The 17,354-nt window shown below is 37.6% G+C and overlaps 1 protein-coding gene across 2 annotated transcripts in view; it reads right to left on the bottom strand.

Annotated features, from left to right (window-relative positions):
• ttll11 (tubulin tyrosine ligase-like family, member 11) overlaps positions 1 to 17,354 on the bottom strand; it is a 125,688-nt gene that overhangs the window by 69,114 nt on the left and 39,220 nt on the right. For both annotated transcript variants that reach the window (XM_052037394.1, XM_052037395.1), the window contains 2 exons: positions 5,835 to 6,410; positions 3,782 to 3,877 (listed from right to left, as the gene is read on the bottom strand). In XM_052037394.1, coding sequence (XP_051893354.1) covers positions 3,782 to 3,877; positions 5,835 to 6,410 — 672 coding nt within the window. The remainder of the gene's footprint in view (positions 1 to 3,781; positions 3,878 to 5,834; positions 6,411 to 17,354) is intronic.

Raw genomic sequence — 17,354 nt, 5'->3', positions numbered from 1 at the left:
ATATGCCAGAACGAATTATGTTTACAAGTCATTCTATTAAATATTAGAGTAGATTTTTCTCTACTCTACCCTCAATTGAACAAAAAGGTGAAAAATGAAAACAGTGTCAAATGATAATAACCAACTTCATTGTACAAATAGGTACCTCTGAAACGGAACTATCTTTCTACCTGGAACAAGCAAAGGCAGCAATTTAAGGCTATTTCGGTGAGGTTGACATTAATATTCCTGGGCTGTACCACTAATGGTGCCTCCTACATTATCCTATCTTCACAGAGCAAGCTAAGACCTTTGGGATCTAATTCTGTCTGGTTGCTTTGAAGTTGCTACAAAGCTGCCAGGCATATTTATGCTCAAGCCTGCAGCAGCAGTGGACATCCTGCTCCTACTCCTGGGCATAGATTGTCAAGTGTGCTTTGAGAACACTAGATCAGGAATGATGACCTGAACACAGACATACAGCTGTATTCAGGTTAGATCAGACAAATGCACGTAGGATACACTCTATTTCCTGACCCATGAAGAGAACATTGCTGACATTTTTCTATAGAGACCTGGATAAAAGTACACGTAGGTTTATTAAATATAGAGGATAGTCTGTTGGGACAGCACATTGATACACAAACAGCAATTTCCAAAACCAATGAATTGCCAATCATCATTCCAAGTGTAAAATAGAATATTTGAAAACGTTAATTTACATTCAGATGCAGTAATAGTGTAATTGTTTATCATCCAATACTCATAATAGGAAACTTCTCTACCTTCTGCCTAGAGAATCATCCTCTCTTTCAAGACATGAAAGAGAAGAATAATGAGCAAGGATCCATGATGCTTGCTGTGAGGAGGAAAGAGTAAACTGAAAGATCATTCAATTCCTCAAACCACAAGGACACAAATAAGAGTATTGTTGAATATGACTAGAATTACGAATGGATGAAATGACTCCTGCTGTTGTTTTGTACTCACATATTCAACAAGATTATTGATAATGGCATTTCAATCCTACACTGCTGCCAATAAAAATTTCTACTCATCATGTTACATTATATTAATCTAGGACATGAAGGGTGCATCAAAATCTAACAAACCAAGGGAGATAAATTATATGAGACCTTGGCCTAAAGAGGAAATACTATTCTTTCAGCACTAAAATCAACATGGAATGCCAGAAGTTGCAAGCTGACAAATCGGTGTTTTAGTCTTTTTTTTATTGTGCATTTATTAAAGCAACAAGTAATGAGAGTAATTTTGAGGGTATATGAGCTTTATTCATTTTTTTTGGTACTGTCATTAGCGTTCATGAAATTACAGATTTATGTGGCAATAATTTTAAAAAATGTATACCCATCTTTTTACCCAGATTTATTAGTGTTGTGACATTTCCAGTACTTTATAATATTTTATTTATGAAGTGCAATTTGATTTATATATATTTCTATTGTAATAACAATGAATGTATTTTGGAAAATGTAACAGTTATACTGATCTAGAAAAAATAATATTTCTAATTGCATTCCACTGGATCCCCAAGCTATTGTAATTTTGAAACCTTGGGTGTTGTAATTTTGATATATGCAGGCACATATTTTAATTCACAAAATGTAAATTACTTCTGAAGATTCATATCTATTGATAAATAGGAAGTAAACCAGCTCAACCAGTTGGGACATTATGCTGCAGTTATACAAGTTATTGATGAGGCTGCACTTGGAATACTGTGTACAGATTTGGTCACCCTGTTATAGGAAAGATGTGGTTAAACTGGAAAGAGTGTAGAAAAGATTTACGAGGATGTTGCCAGGACTAGAGGGCCTGAGTTATGGGGAGAGGTTGGCCAAGTTAGGTCTTTATTCTTTGGAACATCGGAGAATGAGGAGCGACCTTATAGCAATGCTTAAAATTATGAGAGGCATAGATAAATAAGGTGGATGGTAACAGTCTTTTCCCCAGGGTAGGGGAGTCCAAAACTAGGGGGCATAGGTTTAGGGTGAGAGGGGTTTAAAAGGGGCCTGAGGGGCAGAGGGTGGTGAGTATATGCAATGAGCTGCCAGAGGAAGTGATTGAGGCAAGTACAATAGTATCATTTAAGAAGCACTTGGATAGTTACATGGAGGGGTGGGGCTGAGAGAGATATGGGCTGATGCAGGAAATTGGGACTAGCTGGGTGGACTCAGTGGTCAGCATGGACTGGTTGGGTCGAAGGACCTGTATCCATGCTGTATTGCTCTACAGCTCTATAACCCTCAAAACCTGGTAGGACAGAGGAAAGTCTGAAAAACAAAACATTTTTTTACTTTGAATTTTTCTGAATCAGCACACACCCTTACTTTTGAATATTCTACATTAGCATCAAAACAACTACAAGCAACTTTTCATTTCTATTCTGTAAAAATATATCCACCTCCAATAATCAAAAAGTGTTCAAGTAATCTACCAAGGGCTCTAATGAATGAAAAAAAAAGAAAAAATAACAAACATTAACAGTCTATGTCACAAGTACAGATGAAGAAAAACACTTGGCACAAGTTGGTGAACTCTTTCCAAAAAATCCTGCAGTCTCTTCACTGTAGCATTCACTTAGTCACCAAGTAATCACTGAGTTTGCTTCTATTACATCCAGGGTTAATTTTAGGTGCTGTTATGTGCAAAAATAAATGTTGTGTCATTGTTTCTAAAATGTGTCTTTCTTTAATTTGAACAGGTGATTTTATATTTAGCTTGTCTCTTCACACCTCCGGAAGGTCACCTTAAAATGTCGAAGGGTTCATCTATGCACTACTGTCAACATTCATAATTTTCTATCTCATAATGACCAATGCTGGAAATTACCTAAGATATGATTCCATCAGATCATTACACATCTTTTTTTTCATGACTTTCTTCCCACTGGTTTGGATATGCGGTTCAACACCTTTCATTGGGTGTTTTACATTGACTGGACATGTTGAACTTCATGCCTTGGAATCTTTCAACTTTACAATGAGCTATTTCACTCTCATTCATGTGTTTCTCATTTTCCTTCTAACTAGGTAATTTACATTGCTATATTAAATTAATTACAGTGAGCAATACATAAGCAACTTCATCATAATTAAGGTTTAAAGAAAATTTGCAAATTTGGCAACCTGTGCTGAGGAAAGTAGTTCATGATAAATAAGGCAAGTATATTCAGGTCCCACTCCCCAAATTGATTCATCTTGCAATACAGCATAGACTCAAACTGTCAAAATGCTATCTTTAAAGCAATCCAAATCAACAAGCTAAACAACCTTTTCAAATGTTGTGCAAGGTTGCTCGGAAAACAGGTTTAGATGAAAGAGGCCATTTTGCCCAACCATCTAAGATAATAAGATATCTTTATTGGCAGCCTGCAACTGTCGCCACGCTTCCAGCGGCAAAAAATGAAATTTAATAAGTGCATGACTGAAAAAAAGCTTATACTAATGCAGCACCATGTGACTATGATGTGCAAAAGTACTATGTCAGAGGAAATTTTCATTGAGTCACTCAAGTTTGTAATTTAAAACTGCTACATTCCCTGATTCCACAAGAAAAACTAATCACAGTTAACTTTTAAATAAACTAGCTAGCCAACTCTCTGCATTTGTCATTGTTATGAAATCACAATTAATTTAAATCTTGCCTAAAGATAATCTGAACTTTCATTTTATGGGATAACACAACTATTGAAATAGTACGTGCCAGCTGTTTCAATATCTTCCTTTGATATTTTAAAGCAAACATTTTACAATGCACTGATTAGCTCAAGGCCCCTTACCTCCTGTTCATGTTCTATTCTCATGCTGGGATTAGCATTCACTTCCAATAAAACAGGCTTCATGTTTTTCATGAGGAGAATATCAAATCCTAAAATCTGTGTAAACAAAACTTGTTCAATAAGCAACAGTTACTACATTTCAATAAATCATCTCAACCATCACCCTCAGTATCAGCTTATAGCTCAATGTGGGGGAGTAGTGACTCTAATAAGATGAAAAAAAAATCCCAATTTAAAGAGAAAAAGCTAGTTCAAAGAAACAAAGATAGATTAGAACAGTTCCAACTTTCAAAAGATAAGAGGGGAGACAGGCCAAGTTGCGATATAGAAGGAACTGGCATACAAGACTCAACTTGATCATCTTCAAAAATGGTTTGGAAAGTTGCAATTTAAATATATATACAAGCTTAATAAAAATGATAATGCTAAATTTCATAATGTCATTAATAAATAGCAAGTAACAAACCTAATTAAACATATAGTTCTAATTGCATCTAGTGTGCTCATGGTGGAGTGAGTGGATGGTAGAGTAGTGGATCAGATGCCAGTCCAGTGGGCTCCTTTGTCCTGAATGGTTTTGAGTTTCTTGAATATCGTTGGAGACACATCCAGGCATATGACAGATATTCCATCACATTCCTGACTTGTGCCTTCTAGATGGTGGAAATGCTTGGGAGATCAGGCGGTACTTTGGTTACTGCAAGATTCTTAGGTTTGGATACACATTTGTAACCACAATATATATGTGGCTGGTCCAGTCAATGGAGATACCCAAGGATGTTGTTAGTGGGAGGGTGGGTAATGGTAATACCATTTAATGTCAATGGTATGTTGTTAGCTACTCTCTCACTGGAGATGGTTATTGCCTCGCAAGTGTGTGATGTAAATATTACTTGCCATTTATCAGCCTATGCCTAAATGCTGTCTATGTTTGCCAATTTGAATATTGCACAATCATTAGCAAGCACTCCTACTTCTGACATGGTGGAAGTTAGGTGACAGATGAAGCAACTGAAAATGACTGGGCAGTATGCAGAGGAACGACAAAGATGCAATGACACTGACATGAATGATCTCCAACAACATCCACCTCTCATTGTGTGAGGTATGACTCCAGCCATTGGAGTGTTTCTCCTTTGCTGTCCATTGATTTGCTTTACAAACCAAGGCTACCTAACGCCATACTTGGATAAATGCTGCCTTGATATCAAGTGCAATAGCTTACACCTCACCTCTGGAAATGCAGCTTTTTAGTACACATGGACTAAGGCTGTAATGAGGTCTGGAGCCAAGTGTTCCTGGTGAAATGTAAATTGAGCAAAAGTCAGCAGTTATTGTTGAGTAAATCCTCTTTGACAGCAATATCAATGGAATTGTTACAGGGATAATTTCAGTCATCTGGATCCTGCATGAAAAATGTTCAAGATCAGGGAGTAGTAACACTGCCAACTACTCAAATGGTGCAGTTTTCTTAGGCTATCAAATTTCCTTCTGCCTTAATTATATAAAAGGCAGATTTCGTTGGGCAATCATAGAAAGCTCCCTTGATCCCTTATTGAGATTTCTAACGAAAGTGCGATAGTGATTGCATTGATAGATGATGGCTGTCTGGTGAGCTGCCATTGGATGGGTAACTAATTTTGTTTGCTTGTGTTATGTTGAACACAAATTTTAAAATTTTTTTGCCTGGCTGAAGGTCAGCTGTCCATTTTCCACATTTGGACGGAAAGACTGCAATTGATTCTTCAAATGTGGGGAAATATTTCAATGAAAAGGAGTGCCTTCAAATATCAACTGTCTCTCAACATGGACTCTGTCACTACCCAGCAAATGCAAATGTCACTGATTAGCATAGAGCCTCATAACTTGTTGGACCTTCAGGTAAGAGATTCCTCTGCACTCAAATTGAACTATAAAGTTGTTGACGATATCAGGCAGTAGGGAAAGAAATTTAAAAATAGACTATGACATGGAAGTAAACATATTAGCTTAAACAAAAATATTTTGTCATTTAAGTGTAGTATTATTAGAATGTGCAATAGATTATACTTACCTGGAAACAAGTAGGTCCAGGCTTCCCTGGAGGAATATATATTTGATGATAAACTTTTAATTCAGGAATCAGTGCAATAATAGCCCTGATTACTAATGTAATAATATCTGACCATATTTTCTTCACATCGTAGCCCCTGAGAGAGAGCTTGGCTAGAATACTTGAAAAAGTCCTTTTACTTCCTGTGTTTACATTGTCTGAATGGACAAAATTTCCACTATGGACATTCAGAGAGTAGTTTGTTAAATGCATAAATACACGATGAAAATTTTTGCTGTTAGGCTCCTGATATGGTTCTGTACAGAACCTAGACAGTCCGTCTTTGGCTATGTAGATCTCCAAAGGATCTATTGATTTGAGCAAGACATACAATCGAATGTCAAATTTCAATCTGTCAATCAGAAATGGCTTGCTGATGTATTCTTGTACCACTGACGGCTTGCTGTGGAGGTTGGCCAACATTCGGATATCACTAGAATCCTTAATGAGGTAGATTCCATCACCTTGGGATCCTCCATCTGGCTTCACAATGAAGGTGGGCTTCCAAGAAGAATCATTTTCTTTTGACAAACGTACCTACATGTCAAAATAATTAAAGTTAACATTAAAAGGTTAATTTAATAATATATTTTCTAATATTTATCAATGAATGAAAGAATCATTAACTGTAAGCAAGTACAAATTTTAAGGATGCGAAGTTTCCTGTTTTCATTATGCTATTATGCACATAGTTACTGCTATTATTTTCCTCAGTTTTAAAAACTGCAGATAGATTTGACTCCATTCTTAAAAATAAAGGAAACATGAATCTCCACACTGATTCCCATTTCTGTGCTATCAGAGTATCTTTCTAATAAATAGCTCATCAGCATCAAGTCAGAGTTTCTTCAATTTTAAAGTCAGGAAAACTAAAACCATTGTTTTGGGTTTCACAATTAGTTCCAATTCCTCCATGACTATCACTCAATTATGGAGGACAGCTCATTCCAATCAAATTTTTGTAAAACATTTCATCATCTATGGCTCTATAATCCAGAAAGTCAAACGCAATGATTTCATGAGCAAAGCAAAAAGATATCAAAAATCAGATTGTTAAACACAACAGAGTACTTAGTGTGCTTGTGGTGCACATTTCAACATTTATTATATCATTTTATGACATGAAAGGACATGTGTAAAATTGTATTGTGCAGACAGGCTGCAAACTGAAGCAGGTCTTAACCAGAGGGCTGAGATCTACCTAAGCATCAATTAAAGAGGGCTCATCCTTACCTGGGTTATTGCTGGAAAATCGAAAGGCAACCATCTTCCCCGGTAGTTCCGTCTTTCTCATTTACCTCAAACACACAACTCTCACTGTTCATGCCTTAGGCCCAACACCAATCTTCGCTGTGACTCATGCCTTACTTCTGACAATAACCCCAATCTTCTCCCTGACTGTTTCTACTTTCCCTCACTTCTTCTCCATATGCCCATCTGGTGCCCAACTAACTTCCTCTGTAAACTCCATGCTATGCAATGACAAGAACCTTTGGCCTCTCTGTGAGTGCAATCATGGTAATTGGGACATTGTACACAATATCACTGTCAGGAGCTTTGCACAAAAATGGTGCAGGCTCCCAACCCCATATTGTGCTGCTATAATGCACATTTCAATTTCTTGTCCTACTTCTCTAATGTCTTTCATTCTAGGCTTCTGATCTTCATTACTTCAACATCCAAAACTCACCACACTGGGGTGGCACAGTGATGCAGTTAGTATATCTGCTGCCTCTCTGCTCCAGCAACCTGGATTCAATCCATTGTTACTTGTGTGGAATTTACATGTTCTCCCTCTGACCATGTGGGTTCCTTGCAGATGTTCTGGTTTACTCCCATACCCCAAATACATGTGGTTTGGTAGCTTAATTGGCCACTGTGAATTGCCCCTACTCTGTAGAATCTGGGAGGAGCAGGTGGTAAGGTGGCGAGAATAAAACCCGAGAATGATCTGAGTTCCTCCAACATCATCGTATTTTTCATCTAGATTCCAGCATCTGCAGTCCTTTGTTTCTCAAGAATAAAATGAAATTAGCATAGATGGGTGCTTGATGGTTGGCATGAACTTGGAGGGCTGAAGGACCTGTTTCTGTGCTCTATGACTGACCATTCTCCCTCGTCCTGGTCTCCTCAATGACTAGCATGCTGATCATCAATGACAATGTGTGTTCCACACTATCAATGCATCAAACTTAAAATCCTTTTATACAAATACAATGCCCCCATAATCTGGTAGCATTGTACTTCTAGTCACCTCAAACCCTACAATTCTGCCTTTTTACACTGATCATCTCAACATCTTCACATCCACCTCTTCCCAGTCCCACTGGCCCAAATTAAACACCCCGCCTCTTTCCTCCTTTAACAGTCAAGCTGGCAGTCACCTTTTCTAAATCATCCATTCTGTTAATTTATTTTTCCAAGAAGCAGTTTGGAAAATAATTCCCTGTTAAAGGCACTATATAATTGCAAGTCTATATGATGAATAAAGAGCTAAACGAACAGTATAGGAGAGCAGGTTTAGTTCTTGAAAATTGCAATAAAAAACACAGGCCACTGGGCTGCTTGATTCCTGTTGGGTAGACTTGTGCTGTAAATTTTATATATATTTCTTAAGTATTGAATATTAAAATATGGAAAATGTGTTTTAATTTGGCTTCATTATCTATCACAGTAAAAGATACATCAAAACACATTGGTATATCAGAAGAAAATTGAGCAATAGGTTATTTGATTTTCTGGGACTATCAAGACACCGCAACAGGATACCTCTTCTGCTGAAAAATTAATTAACAGGAAATAGTTCCTCTTTTTGGCATAATTTCCCTCTCAAATTATTACTTATACTCCTTTCTGAGGGTTGGCAAGGACTCTTTGGACTGAATAGCCTGGTTCTGGGCTGTATCCCTCTATCACTTTAAAAATTGTTCAGCCAGCTCAAGAGATAGGAGTTAAGGTCATGGAAGAAAGTAGAAAAGTTTGAAAAAGGCTACAAAGTTAGAATGTCAATTCAATAAAAATCAAATATAGATTAGGAAGGAAGGAAGGGAAAGGGAGGTGAAAGAGCAGTAATCAAACAGCATTGTTACTGTAATTTTACCATAATGCTTTGTTATCAATATAAGAAATAGAAGCAGTAGTAGGCAATATTGTGTCTCAGACCTGATTTGCTATTTCTTCTTCTTCTGGATGAAGGATGACTTGCTTCTAGTTTGGGTTTGAGGGTTTGAAAGTGGCCAATGGGGCTAATGCAGGAACTGCAGACTCTTCAACAGGTGGAGTAGAAAGTGTCTGATGGAACAGGTGAGTGAGTAGTTTGTGAGGTGGCATGCTGCTTACATGAGGCTTCTGTGACCACAGACTTGAGGTTCTCAATACCATTCCAAATGCTCCTTCTCCACTTTGTGCATCTCAGGCCAGAGATTCCCAGGAGTTAGTAGGGGTGTTACATTTCTTCAAGGGGGCTGTGAGAACATTCCTGTTTTGTTTCATAATTGATTCCCATGACAGAGCTCAAAACAGAACATCTGTGTCGGGAATCTGTAGTGACGTGGCCTGACCAATGTGGCCAAATGACTCAATGCTGGGGATGTTGGCCTGGGAAAGGCCACTAACATTGCTTCACTTATTCTTCCTGTGAACTTGAAAGACTTTGCAGAAAGCTTTGTTGGTACCTTTCCGGTGCCTTGAGGTGCTTGCTGCAGGTAATCCAGGTCTCCAAAGCATACAGGAGGTTGCAAATCCTGGCTGTCAAGAAGTCTGCCATGTAATAAAATTAAGGTTGACCTTTCAATTCAATTCTGTTTTCTTGCCCTATCGCCATATCCATGCTTCCCATAATTTCCATCAATTTCAGCATTGCATATCCATAGCCCTTGAGGCTAGCGACTATTAAAGATTCACAATCTTCTGACTGAAGAAACATCTCCTCATCTCGGTCTGAAATTGCTAGCACCTCTACCAAAGGCAGTACTTCCATTTCTAGCTGCTCCAACTAAAGGGCAGATCCTTCCAGTTTCTACTCTGTTAGAAATAGTCCCTTATACGAAATAGTCCTTCGTAAAAATTGTGTCTGAAGACAAGGTAAAGGATCATTTGTAATTCCCTTACAGTGCACCATTGCTAAAGGTTACATGGTGTGTGGATGCTCATAAATGCTCAAGTTATGAATATTCATCTGAAGCACCTGAATCAATAGTTTTGTCAAAGGAAGAAAAATGATATTTCACATCTACAAAGGAATCTATAACTGAAAATAAATCAGCTGAATGTGAATTTTAAAAAGTTAACTGGTAGCTAAAGAAATAATACATTCTGCACACAACCCATGTTTCTGTAATGTTACTCATGCTATTGTGGAGATGCAAGAAAAACCTGCCTTTTTTGCAATGTTGTGCTAGAAGGAAATATATTGAAATTGAATCCACTTCAACTGATAGTACCTTAAAAAAAACCCTGTAAGCCACATTTAATAGTTAAAATTTCTTTTAACAATAAAATCCTGTGCTGGCAATATACTACACTGTCAATAGTATATTCTGTGTTAACATTGCACTTTTAAGAATGCATAAACTGTACATAGACTACTGACAAAAACCATTTGTTTGTGGACATGGAATGAAAAACAAAATTGGGTAACTTGGGGGAAAATAGTCCCAGAATATCAATATGTGGGTGGCAATGAATGACTAGGGATGTGTGGCTATCATGTTAGTCCTGCTCGTGGTGTTTGAATCCTGAAGAAGAATAAAGTGTGCAAATCCAAAGGGTTTAATCCATCAGTTCACAGTATCATTGGACTCCACATGGTCACAGAGGTGGAAGAGGGGTGAGAAAGAGGAAGGGCGCAGTGGAAATCTTGCACCTATTGATTTGATTGGGGAATAGGGTAATACCCTAATGACTCCAGATTACAACTTTTCCATTCATTTTATGCTGCCTTTTTACCAAAATTACATGTAATATGTCAACTACATTCTGTTAAACTCAGCAAATATGCCTAAAGGATGTTGGAGAATGAGAGGTGGTCAATTCAAATTCTTGTAGTGATGGCATATAGCTGACACCAATTCTAATTACCAATTTGGTTGCAAGTTATTAAAGAAACCAGAAGTTAATGCATTTGTCTAAAGATGTTGTTCACAAATAACCAAAAAAATGACAATAATGGAAAAAACATCACCAAAATGAAATATTAAAAAAAATAGAAACTGACAAATTTAATGTGAAGTTGTAATGAACTTCTATGATGGCTAATTGCAGATAGAGTCACCTTTTGGGTCTTCAAGTCACACACATTTAAGAAAACAAGAATTCCTCATCTTTCCTTGTCACATTGACTCTAATAATTTGTGCAGATCATAAAACATCATCCTGTGCAAAATGGTCTGTGGAGGAGGATGAAATAACTGTAATGATCAATGGTAAAACACACCTGAACATTGTAAAAGAGTATTTTAAAGGTAATTAGTAACCTTTATTTACACTCTCTTTAATTCTATGTCAATGATAATCTTAAACCATGATTTACATGAACTGCTTATTCTATCTGTCCAACCTTTTGAGTAAAAGACAGTCTGGAAGAGATGGCAACTAAGGTATAGTCTTTCATCATCAAACTATTTCCTTCAATTATGGTTATCAGATTTTGTAATGTAAAGAATTTTTCTTGTTACTGAAGGATCTCTGCTTTGAGTTGTAGATCAACCATTCTTCTTTTCTAATCTGGAGTAGCCTTTACAGGCATTGAATTGATTTGGAGTGCTCTGTACTTCCTCCCATTATTGCCAGAAGCAATTTGGCAATTATTCACATAACATGATGGGAGCAGCTGGCCCTTAATTGAAATCTACATTAAATGTTTCCTATTGTGCCTCTTGATATGACTGTCAATAAAGAAGGAAAACCTGTTAAACTAAGCCAGTTCTGCAAAAATTTTGACAAGGAGAAAAGATCTGATAGAGTTTCTCAAAGATGCTCTGTGATTCAGAGTTACAAATGATTTTGAAAATCAGCTCTAAATTGTTTAATAAAGATTAAGACCTTGAATTGATATACCAACTCATCACATTCAATGAAATATAAAAAAAAATTCACAGCTACTCTGAACTGCAGCATCTAGAAGAAGAGCAAACTTATATTAGTAGAGCACCTTTATTACCCTAGGGATGCTCCAAATTCATTTAGATTCAATGAATTAACTGCGAAATATAATCATTACTGTCTTGTAGGCAAGCATGTCTGGAAACACCCAACAGTAATGATATTAATAGTCAAGTTTATGTTTGATGGAAGTTGAAAGAAGTGCTGGCAGAATATCAGAAGCACTCAGCTGCTCTACTTTAGTAGCACAAGGAGACGTCTTACATTCACGTGAAAGGAGAGACATGCCAAGATTTTAGAAAGGTGGATGAATCCAATCCATCTAAATGCCATCACATCAGTCTACTCCCAGTCACTGGAAAGTTGATGGAAGGTGTGGCTGTTGGTGCTACCAAGGGGCACTTGCTCACCAATTACTGGCTCCCAAATGCTCAGTTTGTTTTTTTTCCCCCATCTTCTGTCCAAAGGCAGTCAAAATACCTGATTTCCAGAGGTGAGGTGGGAGTGACTGCCCTTGAAGTCATTTGACTAAGTGTGGCATTAAGGAACCCTGGTAGAATTGAAATCAATGGGAATCCAGGGGAAAAACTCACTACTAGCTGGAGTCATACCTTATCCAAAGAAGATGGTTGTGATTATTGGAGGACAATCATTTCAGGAATTCCAATATATTGTTGCAGAGATTCCACAGATTTGTGTCTTAGGTCCAACCTTCTTAGCTGTGTCAATAATGACTTTCATTCGATTATGTCCGAGTGATTATGAAGTGTTCAATTTGATCTGCAACTCCTTAGAAAATGAAGAACCTCACATCTGCTTGCTGTAAAACCTCAATCACATTCAGGCATGGGCTGAACAGCGGCAAGAAATAATTAATTCCATTGTGTCAGGTGATAACCATCTTCAAATGACCACTTCCCCTTGTTCTAGGGACCACAAATGATTTGAATCTCAGGTGGATCACATAAATACTGTGGTATTGCGGGCAGCTCAGAGGCTGGGGATCTTGTAGTGAACTGAATTCTATTCCAATGCCCTAAAGACTTCCATCAGCTACAAAGCACACATCAGAAGCATGATTGAATACTTTCCACTCGCATATTTTAATACAACTCCAGCAATACTGTCAAAAGCAACTTGTCAAGTGCCAAGAAAATGCAGCCTACTTGATTCACAATCCATCTGGCACCATACACATTCATTTTTTCCACCACCTGTGCACTATATTTGCAGGTTTACCATATACAAAATGAACAAGGGTTACTTTGGTGTCACCTCTCAAACTAGTGACCTCTACTACTAAGAACAGCAGGTGCAAGGGAAGACCAGCACCCATGGGTTCCTTTCCAAGTCACACACAGTACTGACTAAATCCTGGAAGTCTATACCCAAAGCACCGTGGGAGTACCTGCATCAAAATAACTGCAGTGGTGTAGTAAGTCAGTGACCGAGTTTTATTTTTTTTTGTTTTATTTTGAGATTTGTACATTGTTAGCATTTATTACCTTTCCCTAATTGTCCTTGAGGAGATAATAAGATTGGCAACAGAGGCCCAGAAGAAGGCAAAACGAGTTTTAAGAAAATGGTTTCAAATGGTCTGTGCTATTTTTCCATGTCCATGTAATTAGGACAACCCCTGGCCTGAGTTTCCCCCACTTGTCTCCCAACACTAAGCCTCCCACCAATGCCCCATTCAACTGCTAGGTACCTTTTCTGCTGCACTCGCCAGAAGCTCTGTGCTCTGTATGCTATGCTTCCACCAGAAAACCAGCTTCACATCATTCACGTTAGGTTCAGGAGGTATCAGGCCTGGGAGTTAGAGTGGCCCGAGTCTCAAAGTGTCCAAGTTTAATTTTGGTAGGCCATATGTCCATCTCTCTCCACAGGTTACCACTAATGTTAAACATATCAGACTAGGATCCTCCAATAGCTCATGTTTCCAAACTGTCGACATTCATTGAAGATTACAAACGCTTAATATTCACTTCAATAAGCTTAATGTATGATAAAAACTTACATAATACAGCCTAGGTGTCTAATGTGTTTACTAAATTTGCTCACGGCTACATTGCTAAGAACGATTAATTTTTTTTACATGGTCTTTACATTTACCAAATACACAGGCACAAAAAATAATCAATAGAATAGAATTTGGTTGATACAATACTTAATGACAGTTCTTATAATATAATTAAAATTATGCTAAAGTTGCTTTGAGACACAACAAACAGTAAGCCTTTATGATGGTTATGATGTTAACAACTAATCAATTCATCATTTCAGGCAAAATTCTATTTCTGCAAAGTTTTCAAGATATTCTGCCTTTGTGGTTCATCTTTTAAAAGAACATTGCATTCATACCCCTTGTGAGTATTGTGCATAATGCTACTGTTGTGCTTAGGTGGTGTTAAGTGGCCACAGCACCTGACCAGAATAAGATATTTCTCTTGCTGTTAAAATTTTGAATAGACTTTACTTTAAATCTACAAAGTTTCTAGTTAGCAACAGTACTGTTATTAATTTTGATTGCTCAGCACAAGAGCTTGTGCAGGTAAATGCACTGCTCTCACTCTTGTTTACTGATTTTTACAACCCAAAGAAAATGATTAATATCAATTAATTTCAAACTGAACTCAAAATTCATGCCATCTTTCTCAGGGGAGCTGGTAGCTATATTTACTTCCTTTGATGAGATTTGCCAGGCTAATAGCTGGGATGAGAGGGTTGTCATATCAAGAGATGTTGGAAAGTTTGGGTCTTTATGTTTGGAGTTTAGAAGGATGAAGGGTGACCTTCTTCAAACATATAAGATCTTATGGGAGCCTGACAGGACAGTTGTTGAGATGTTTTCACTAGTGGAAAAGTCACAAGAAAGGGGCTATAGCTGCAAAATAAGCAGTTGGTCATTTAAAACTGAGGTGCATAGAAGTTTCTTCTCTTAGAGGATAGTGAATCTCTAGATTTCTCTGCAGCTTAGGATGGTGGAGGCCAGATCATCAGATATAATTAAGGTGAAGATGGATAAATATTTTAAAGATCAAAGAATTGAGGGTTATGGGAACTGGCACAGAAGAGGAGTTGAGGCCAGCATAGATCAGCCATGATCATATGAATGGTGGAACAGGCTTAAGGGTTCTGGTGGCCTACTCCTGCTCAGTTTTTCTTGTGTTCCACTTTACACATAAAATGAAGGGTCTTCAGTATTACATAACTTTCCAATACATGTTCAGACAATCTCTGTAATGTCACTTAGAATTTCATTCAATTGTTGTTCACCTACTGCAAAATGCAACAATGATTGTGTACGCCAATATCTCTGGCTCCCTCCACAAATTTATACACTAATATTATTTGGAACTGCAGATCAGATCTATCACATTTTTTTGTACTGTAGGTGCTTGCTTCTTCATGTCAGAAAATTTTACATCTGCTGCTTCTCAGGAATTCTCTCATTTCGTTTGAATATAGTATTGTTAAAGATTCCTACATTTAATTCTTCCCGTGTTTCCTAGCTGGAGAACTTATAAGCTCCTGGAAGCAATAATCTGCTCCATCAGGTCTTGCATTTTCTCTATGGTGACCATAATTGCAAGTTAGTCATACTTTGTAATCACATGATTCGCATATGGAGTATATTGTTAGTGTGTATCAAATGAGCTTTACAGATTTCATGCTATATTAGCAAGTGCATTGGTGCAATGTTGAATTAAATGTAACGCCACATTGTTCCTTGTTGAAAATTAATGGACTTGAAGCTCAGTCCAAAGCCCTGTGCGGAACTAATGCTCGACTCCTCAATACTTTGGCACTATGCAGACTGACGGGGGCAAAGCTGTGAGTATCTATACCTATCAGCCTGCTTCTATAGCAACAAACAAGATGCTGGAGGAACTCAGTGGGTCAGGCAGCCTCTGTGGAGGGAAATGGACAGTCGACGTTTTGGGTCGGGACCTTCATCTGTGCTGAAAGATAGGGGGAAATAGCCAATATAAAAAAAGTGAAGAGGTGGAGGAAGAGGTAGATGGATCCAGGCAAGGATGGGTGATAGACAGGGCAAGGCTAAACACAAACTAGAGGAACCCAACGGCATGAACATTAAGTTGTCCCGTTTCAGGTAAACTGCTTCTCTTATCCCTATTCTCTCTCCTCCTGATCTACCCAGTTCCTTCTACACTCAATCTAGCCCCCTATTACCCAATTTCTTTCCCCTCCCCCATTTACTCCATCTGCCCATCCACACTCCTCCTCTGGGCCCCCTTTTATTCCTACTTCAATTTCTTATATTTATATAGAATCTTTCACAACTTTGGGTTATTCCCGCTAAAAACAGATTTACAGCTGATTCAATACTTTAAATTGTGCCTTGGAATCTTTCACATGCACCCAAAAGGAGAGATGGGTTTAAGGTCACTTCTGAAAGGCAGCACATTGAATAATATAGCATTTTCTTGGCTTATATTTTATGTTCAGGTCCCTGGATTGATTTTTGAATTTGAACCCACAAGCCAGGTTACTACTAACCAAGCCACAAAGGATACCCATCATCATTGTGTATTCATGTGTGTACTATTGTGCTGCTTATTGGAGTTTAGTTGTTGCATCCATTTTCACTATTTACTTAGCCAGAAAAAAAATATATGAATGGCATCTGATAGCTTCTGAATGGAAGCCAGTTGATAAGGAGTGTGGAAGCACAGAAAAATAATCAGCAACAGAGGTTCCTATAGTGATTATTTTGTGTGGTCACCATTTGTTGTTTGGATACATGGCAGCATTATCAGAGATGCAGTTAACCATCTACTTTTCTAGACAGCAAGCTGTCCATGTTCCCATATACCATGTTTTATGAAGAATAAATACAATTTATCAGGAAATTAAAGACCTGTACAAAGTATAATTTTGTCATTGATGAAGTCTCTGGAGTCTTCAGTTGTAAACCTAACAAAATAACCTTACAGAAATATTGCCCACTTCAAAACAGGATTCATTCCAATTTAGAAGATATTCTTCGATTGCTACTCTCGAAAATAATAATTTCGTCAGTTATTTTACATTTTTTGTGAATAAATGCATTTTAGGCACGTTTAGAGAATTCAGTCAGCAAATTATGTGCTGATATTCATCACCGATAAAAATGAGTTGCACTTCTTCTTTGAAGTGCCTCTGTGAAGAAAATGTAACATTTGAAGCAATTTCATATCATTGAATGTGTGCAGTAAATTCAGTGTCATAGTAAACTAAAACTTTCTGAAAATAGAAATAAGTGGGGGGCGGGGAACATAGTCAACAAGTGGAGTATTAATTAATTTTGGTGAGAAAGAAAAACTTATAGATGTTGATTAGGAATAATGAGTTCTATAGGTACTTTTTACTATAGTT

The sequence above is a fragment of the Pristis pectinata genome, chromosome 23, assembly GCF_009764475.1.
Source record: "Pristis pectinata isolate sPriPec2 chromosome 23, sPriPec2.1.pri, whole genome shotgun sequence".
Taxonomy (NCBI): Eukaryota; Metazoa; Chordata; class Chondrichthyes; order Rhinopristiformes; family Pristidae; genus Pristis; species Pristis pectinata.
Note: the sequence above shows the minus strand (reverse complement) of the source record. Positions and strands in the feature narration are given on the sequence as shown.